Below are 8530 nucleotides of genomic sequence, written 5' to 3' on the forward strand. Positions count from 1 at the left end.
AATGGGGGTGTGATACACATATGCCGCCAATAGTGCAGTGCCAGATATACATATGCCCAGGGCTATTTTTCTGCAGGCTCCAGCAGGAACTGTGGCCCTTATTCTAGTTCACGCTGACAAAATATTTCTTAGATGGACAAAACCATGTGCACTGCAGGTGAGGCAGGTGTTACTTGTGCAGAGATAATTAGATTTGGGTGGGGGTTTACACCTGCCTCACCTGCAGTGCACATGGTTTTGTCCATCTAAGAAATATTTTGTCAGAAAGAGTGAACTAGAATAAGGGCCACAGTTCCTGCTAGAGCCTGCAGAAAAATAGCCCTGCATATGCCCCAATAGTGCCAGATACATATATGCCCCCAATAGTGCCAGATACACATATGTCCCCAATAGTGCCAGATACACATATGCTACCACGGTGCCAGGTATGCCCCCACAGTGCCAGAAACAGATATGCCCCCCATGATGCCAGGTATGCCCCGTGGTGCCAGGTATGCCCCTGTGGTGACAGGTATTCCCCTACGGTGCCAGAAACAGATATGCCCCCCATGGTGCCAGGTATGCCCCTGTCATGACAGGTATACACCTACAGTGCCAGGAAGGCCCCCACAGTGTCAGAAACACATATGCCCCCAATTTTCCATCACCGTTGTTGCTCCTGCTGCTGCCGAAGAGAGGAGAGTCCGGCATCGCCCTGCTGGTTGTCTGTCTGTCTGTGTACATCTCCGTCTCCTCAGCCGCTTCCCTTCTGTGGGGAGGAGAGCACAGCACATCGCGTGTCTCTCCTTCCCCTCACTTCCCTGTGAATGGGCCGGCAGCCAATCAAAGCTGGTGGGCCAGCTCCTGATTGGCTGCCGGCCCACGGGGTCTAATTGGCTGATGGCCCAATCACAGGGATTTAGTGAGGGGAAGGAGAGACGCTCGATGTGCTCTTATCCCTTCAGAAGGGAAACGGCGACTGCGGCGACCAATGGAGGGGCGGGCGGGTGGGCAAATGGGCAGCTGCAGAGTGGTTGAGCCACCGGGATTGCTACCACGAGCTACCAGGCCATAGGTCAACACATCAAAAAGGTTTCATTGGAAAATGTTGACATGAAAAAATGTCAAAATAGGTTTTTAACCTTTTTTCCAAAAAAGGTGGTTTTTCATACTTAGAATACAATAATTAACCTAAGTTAATTATAAAAGCGCCTCTATATGGGTTGTTGCCTATTAAGCAGCTGCTTCAGGGGGTGGTCAATTCCCCAATTATTGAAAAGCAAGAAAAAAACAAGAATGAAACAGCGCTAATCCATAATAATAAGTGTATGCATCAAGTATAAATAAAAATAACAATTTAATAACACATTCAAATTACATATATTAGCATGCAATATTAAGATCAGGGGACCTGTTGGAGTGATAAAGGTCACCAATGGGGGGTTGATATAACCTGCATTGATCGAAGCTTGCGTCCAAATACAGAGAAAGTCCATTGAATGGTTAGCCTGAATCTCCTAGTGGTATCTTGGTTCCAAACCCGTTGGCAGAAGATGTTATAGCCAGCCCGGGGGACCTTTGTAGATGGCAGTCCAATAGTTCAGGTTTGAAAACGGTTTTGGTACTCTGATGTTGATTGAGGGACGGGATCAAAAGATTAAGCAGGTGGTCAAACTACTCTCCAACTGGTGATGGGTTTATTCTCCAATATCAGGTCCAGCAAGACCAAAGCGTTTTGTTGTGTTTACTCACAGCTTTATCAAGGTGTATAAGGCCCCATACACACCAGAAAGATTCATGCAAGATTAGGGTACAATTCGTCCTTCTTAACGACGGTTGTGCATGAATCTTATCACTATCGTTTGTTTTTTACTCACGATTGTGGTCGTTAACGATTGGATGCGCGCTCCCGTCAGCTCGTATGTCGCATTGGCGGTTTTGCCTCCTGCAGCAGAATCAGCCGATCCGACCGCAGATTGTGTGTTGATCATATGCACATCGTTAGCACATTGAGTGTGCTTCCGTCGTCGCGACCATCCATCCGATCCGTGTTTTCGCGCGAGTTCCTGGACACTCCTACCGCAGCCATATTGCCCCGTGGATGCAGCAGCGAAGGAGCACACGGCGTCTTCTACTGCGCGCACCTGACAGCAGGTAAGCAGGCCACCGCTGACCTCAACACCCCACCTGGGTCCCCGCTGCCCATACCAGGCCACCGCTGACCTCAACACCCCACCTGGGTCCCCGCTGCCCATACCAGGCCACCTCTGACCTCAACACCCCACCTGGGTCCCCGCTGCCCATACCAGGCCACCGCTGAACTCAACACCCCACCTGGGTCCCCGCTGCCCATACCAGGCCACCTCTGACCTCAACACCCCACCTGGGTCCCCGCTGCCCATACCAGGCCACCGCTGACCTCAACACCCCACCTGGGTCCCCGCTGCCCATACCAGGCCACCTCTGACCTCAACACCCCACCTGGGTCCCCGCTGCCCATACCAGGCCACCTCTGACCTCAACACCCCACCTGGGTCCCCGCTGCCCATACCAGGCCACCGCTGACCTCAACACCCCACCTGGGTCCCCGCTGCCCATACCAGGCCACCGCTGACCTCAACACCCCACCTGGGTCACCGCTGCCCATACCAGGCCACCTCTGACCTCAACACCCCACCTGGGTCCCCGCTGCCCATACCAGGCCACCGCTGAACTCAACACCCCACCTGGGTCCCCGCTGCCCATACCAGGCCACCTCTGACCTCAACACCCCACCTGGGTCCCCGCTGCCCATACCAGGCCACCGCTGAACTCAACACCCCACCTGGGTCCCCGCTGCCCACTAATAAAGGTGGCCAGATGTATTATGCCAGCCCAGCCGCCAATCTTCCCCTGCGGCCTACCTACCAAATATTATGCCACCACCACTAAATGTAATGTAAAGATGATAAATGTATAGAAATATGATTTATTAAAATTTCTTAAATGTATAAAAACAAAACATTTATTTTTATTAATTATATACAGTTTAATGAAACATTTAATTTTAACTACTATTTATATTAACCAAACTATTGACATTTGAAAAATATGTACATAGACTATTGTCAAATTTTTTTTTTTTTTGGCAGGAATGTCCCAGGCACTGGCCAAAGAACAGGAGTTTGTGGAGGCATTCATAGAGAAATACCGCGAACTTGAATGCCTCTGGAAGACAAAGTCGAAAGACTATAGCAATAAAATCAAAAGAGCTCAAGCGCTGCAAGATCTCCTTGAATTTAGCAAGAGCTACAACCCAGAGGCTGATACGGAATGGGTCCGTAAAAAGATCCAGAATTTGCGGACTGTGTTTCTTAAGGAACATAAAAAAATACAGTCTTCCAAAAGGTCCGGTGCTGGTGCAGGAGAGGTGTATGAGACGTCGCTGTGGTATTACCACTTGCTGACCTTCACACTCAGCCAGGAGGTGCCAAGGCGAGGGCTCTGCATGATGGTGGAAGGCGAGGCGGATGACGTGACAGCGGCCATGGATGAAAGTTCCCAGCCGTTATCAGTAAGTACTGGTCCAATGTGTATATCACCCCTTTGCCCCATTTCTTTCTTTCAATCATTTTTTTGTTCCTTTATCCAAAAAGATTTTAAATGTGGTCTTCCTGCCAGGGGACAGCACCAACACCATTGAAATATGCCTTATATTGGTCCCTGACCTGTTTGGCTCGTGCTGTCCCCCGGTACTGCTGGGCCGGCATCTCCAGGGACACAATTGGGGCAACCTCCCTGGGATCATCTGGGTCCTCCGGCGGTGCTGGTCCTGCCGGGCGATGTGCCCTTTCTTTGCGGCGAAGTAAATTGTGCAGGACGCAGCACGCCATGACGGCCCAGTCAATTTTATCCAGCCGGAGGTTGATGGCTGTGTGGAAAATGCGGAATCTGCTGGCCATTATCCCGAATGCACTTTCCACAAGCCGGCGTGCCCTGGAGAGCCTGTAGTTGAACACCCGTTTGTCGTGGTCCAGTACACGCTTGGCATAGGGCTTCATGATGTGTTCATGAAGCCCAAATGCCTCGTCCGCAACAAATACAAAGTTCAGCCCATGCTTGGTTTGTTGAGCTGTGGGCAAGTGCATGGTGTTGGAGGCGAGCCTGTGGTAGAACTTGGTGTCCTTCAAAGTTCCACCATCTGAGGCCCGACCATTCCTGCCGACATCCACAAAGAGGAACTCGTAGTTCGCATTGACCACAGCCATCAGCACAATACTGAAGTACCCCTTGTAGTTGAAGTAGTACGAACCGCTGTGGGGTGGCTGATTGATCCGGACGTGTTTCCCATCGATGGCTCCTCCACAATTAGGAAAGTTCCACGCCTCATCAAATTCAGCAGCGATGTTTTGCCACTCCTGAACGGTGTTGGGGAACTGAAAAAAGAGAAGGTGATGTTAACTAATTGTTGTTGTTTTCTTTTCCACAGACAACAAGTACAGAGATAGAGGTGGTCCACACCTCAACCCCTAATCCAACCCCAGAGCCACAAGACTCATCGGGAACAATCTATGGAGTTCCGGAAACCCCCACCCCGCCTCAACTATTTGGCAAAAAGAAAAAACGCAGAACCAAGGCAGTTCCTGAACAAGAACCCGATGATATTCTGGTTCGAGCCGAACAGGTGCTGCGTAGGCCATCTGATGAGTTTGACACCTTTGGAAAGTACATGGCTGATGGCTTACGGAAGCTACATCCGGACCAACAGATGGCGTTCGAACGCGTCACAAGCGAACTCCTGTTTATGGGCCGACAGGGCCGCCTGTCAATCAAAACCACACTGATGGGGCTTCTTCCATTGCACCAGACGCTGCAACAGATGCCTGCCGTACCCTCACCAGCCATTGCATCATTGCCTTTAAACACCCCGCCCAGACAATCCTGTACCCAACCTCAGACCCCACCCCGGTACAGTCACATGTATACAACATTGTTGGGAGACAGCACGAACCTGGATGATACACTGGTTTTGCAAGATTTATGACCGCATCCCATAGAATTATTTCGCAGTTGGCATGAAGTAGTATGTAACACGGTGCTTGTGGCGGAGATAATGGCCATGCTGACTTGTTGCATACTTGTAGAACAATGGGGCCGGGACCATTGTATATGCAGTATGCAACAGGTAATCATGAGTCCCTTTCTTTATCTGCGCTACAAGCGCCGTCTCTCTACTGCTCCATACTGCAAGGCAATGAGGCACTGGTTTGGTTTTAAGTTAAAATAATTTTAGTAGTTATGGCACTTTGCCTATGTTTTATATGCTATGTGTGTTCTTTCTATAGGTCCATGCTTGGAGCAGTATGGCACATGGTGCATGTTGTGCAGACAATGAAAGGACCTTCATGCTACAGTGGCGCAGAGTGCAGAGCAATGGGGCCGGGACCACTACTTCTGCACTATGCGCCATGGATGCATGAGGGTGCTTTTGTTGTCCGCGCTACATGCGTCGTCTGCCATACTGTCCCTTGCCGCATGGCAATGAAGCATTTGAAATGCCTTGTTATTTTTAGGGCACTTTGCCTATGTTTTATATGCTATGTGTGTTCTTTCTATAGGTCCATGCTTGGAGCAGTATGGCACATGGTGCATGTTGTGCAGACAATGAAAGGACCTTCATGCTACAGTGGCGCAGAGTGCAGAGCAATGGGGCCGGGACCACTACTTCTGCACTATGCGCCATGGATGCATGAGGGTGCTTTTGTTGTCCGCGCTACATGCGTCGTCTGCCATACTGTCCCTTGCCGCATGGCAATGAAGCATTTGAAATGCCTTGTTATTTTTAGGGCACTTTGCCTATGTTTTATATGCTATGTGTGTTCTTTCTATAGGTCCATGCTTGGAGCAGTATGGCACATGGTGCATGTTGTGCAGACAATGAAAGGACCTTCATGCTACAGTGGCGCAGAGTGCAGAGCAATGGGGCCGGGACCACTACTTCTGCACTATGCGCCATGGATGCATGAGGGTGCTTTTGTTGTCCGCGCTACATGCGTCGTCTGCCATACTGTCCCTTGCCGCATGGCAATGAAGCATTTGAAATGCCTTGTTATTTTTAGGGCACTTTGCCTATGTTTTATATGCTATGTGTGTTCTTTCTATAGGTCCATGCTTGGAGCAGTATGGCACATGGTGCATGTTGTGCAGACAATGAAAGGACCTTCATGCTACAGTGGCGCAGAGTGCAGAGCAATGGGGCCGGGACCACTACTTCTGCACTATGCGCCATGGATGCATGAGGGTGCTTTTGTTGTCCGCGCTACATGCGTCGTCTGCCATACTGCCCCCTTGCTGCATTCCAGTCAATTAATATAATGTTCTTGCAATATTTAAATAAACAACATTACTATATAAGCATTTAGGATAACAATATTTAAATCAACACAAAGCACTTTTAAAAATTATGTGTACTCAATGTGCTGTATGACACATGGTACTTGTGGTACAGACAAAGGACATGGCCACGTGGCACATAGTGCATATCAATGGTGCCAGGACTATTGCATCTGCACTATGCATCACGTGAGGTGGAGGGGACATGCATTATCTGCACAAGCACCATGTGTCATACTGAGATCTACCTCATGTCCGAACAAAGACAATACATTTGCTTTATATTTTTGATATTTGCATAACTTTTTTGGCAATTTTTATATTTATACTGTAAAAAAAAAAAAAAAATTATCAGTATTTGTGAAACTCACAGTTCCATTATTTAAATAAAAAACGTTATCTTTTCACTACAAGTGTGTGGTATATTTTTCCTTACCTTGCAATACTGATACTGCAGGACCTTCACGATGGCTTTACAGGTCTCCGGGATGATGAGTCCCAACGCTTGCGGGGAGATGATGGATCCAAACTTGAGGTCCGCCAGCGATCGTCCTGTAGCCAGAAACCTGAGGGTTACCACCAGCCGGTCCTCAGCAGGGATAGCCATCCGGTACTTGGTATCCTGCTTCTGGATGTGGGGGGTGACCAGACGCAGCAGCTCCTGGAAGGTCTCATCGTCCATGCGAAGGAAATTGCGATAATCCTGGGGATTATTCTCGCGAATCTCCATCAGCAGGGGCATATGAGACCGCGCTTGTCGTCCCAGGAGCCACTGCTTGGTCCAGCAGGATCGAGCCTTCCTACGCTGGGCCCTCATCCTCCTCACCCTGAGCACAACGTAGGAAAGCAGGAAATCTTGCTGGAACGAATCCATAATTCAAAAAAGCAAAATGGGGGAAAAAAACACACTTTGTTCAGCAATGCAAAAACAAAGCAGCCAAAAATAGCAATGTGCAGCGTTCTGCAGGAATGCAAAAACAAAGCAGCCAAAAATAGCAATGTGCAGCATTCAGAAGTATTGCAAAAACAAAGCAGACAAAAATAGCAATGTGCAGCGTTCAGCAGGTATACACCAAGCCTCACTAGTCACAAAGCAGAAATGAGGTCCTGCAAAATGGCTCCTAGTCTTGTTACCCTCCTCTGCTAGCCCAGCCCATAATTCTTTGTGTTCTTTTGTCCCCCCCTTGTCTCCCCTCTGGTAGCCCGGCCCTTTATTTACATTCCAAAAACGACCGTGACCAGTGCACTCACGATGCACTCACGATCCGCACATCCGACTGTCGTACGACCATCATGTGCGATGTCGTATCGTGAGTACATCGTTAGTAAATCGTATGGAACATAGAACACGATCGTTAGCACATCGTTAAAAGGCCACGGGAGAGCGCCGCAGGAAAGTGCACACAAAATCGTTAGACGATCGTTAGACGATCCTGATCTTTCTGGTGTGTATGGGGCCTTAGACAGTGGGAAGATCCGCTTTTTATACATTATAACAGAACATATAGAAATATTACCAAAAAGGAATGTATCTGAGTGCACCTGTGGCTGTGCATGCAGAGGAGAAAGTGCTAGTGCAGCCAGCACTTTCTCCTCTGTATGCACAGCCACAGGTGCACTCAGATACATTCCTTTTTGGTAATATTTCTATATGTTCTGTTCATATGTATAAAAAGCGGATCTTCCCACTCTAATTCTAATTCTCTTTGCACATTTTAGATCTGCTCCCCTGCTGTGCACATGGCTTTGTCCATCTAAGAGGGAATTTGTCAGAAAGAGTGCACCAAAATAACCCCCTTTGTCTCCTGCTTTGTATCAGCCGCCATTTGTATTGATGATGGGAGACAAAAGATAATTATTCATGAAGATTTAATGTAAATAGATTATGCTTTATGTGGTAAAAAGCAGTACCAGCAATGGGGCAGGTTATGATTTTATGAGAAGTATAATGAAAATATCAACAATGAACATTACTAAGAAAACAATAAAGCAACAATGATGCCATTGAAGTCTTGCTGGATCTACACCAGAAGAGGGAAATGTGCATAGTTTCATTGGATTAGAAAAGGAAATCAATGCTTACAAAAATCTCTTCAATCATTCATAAAGCAAAAAAGGGAATATGCCAGAGAACAGATACGTCAGTGGTAATGATCTGAATAATGAAATTCAGCAAACT

At 48.1% G+C, this 8530-nt stretch overlaps 1 protein-coding gene across 1 annotated transcript; it reads left to right on the forward strand.

Moving 5' to 3' along the window:
• The first annotated feature begins 2735 nt into the window (after positions 1 to 2735).
• Positions 2736 to 5002, forward strand: LOC146005776 (uncharacterized). The gene is made up of 2 exons (XM_083145200.1): positions 2736 to 3532; positions 4448 to 5002. Exons 1-2 carry the CDS (start codon positions 3113 to 3115, stop codon positions 5000 to 5002), a joined length of 975 nt encoding a protein of 324 aa, XP_083001326.1. The 5' UTR covers positions 2736 to 3112.
• Positions 5003 to 8530: the final 3528 nt, after the last annotated feature.

This window comes from Crinia signifera, chromosome 5 (assembly GCF_055691185.1).
Source record: "Crinia signifera chromosome 5, ASM5569118v1, whole genome shotgun sequence".
In the NCBI taxonomy this organism is placed as follows: Eukaryota; Metazoa; Chordata; class Amphibia; order Anura; family Myobatrachidae; genus Crinia; species Crinia signifera.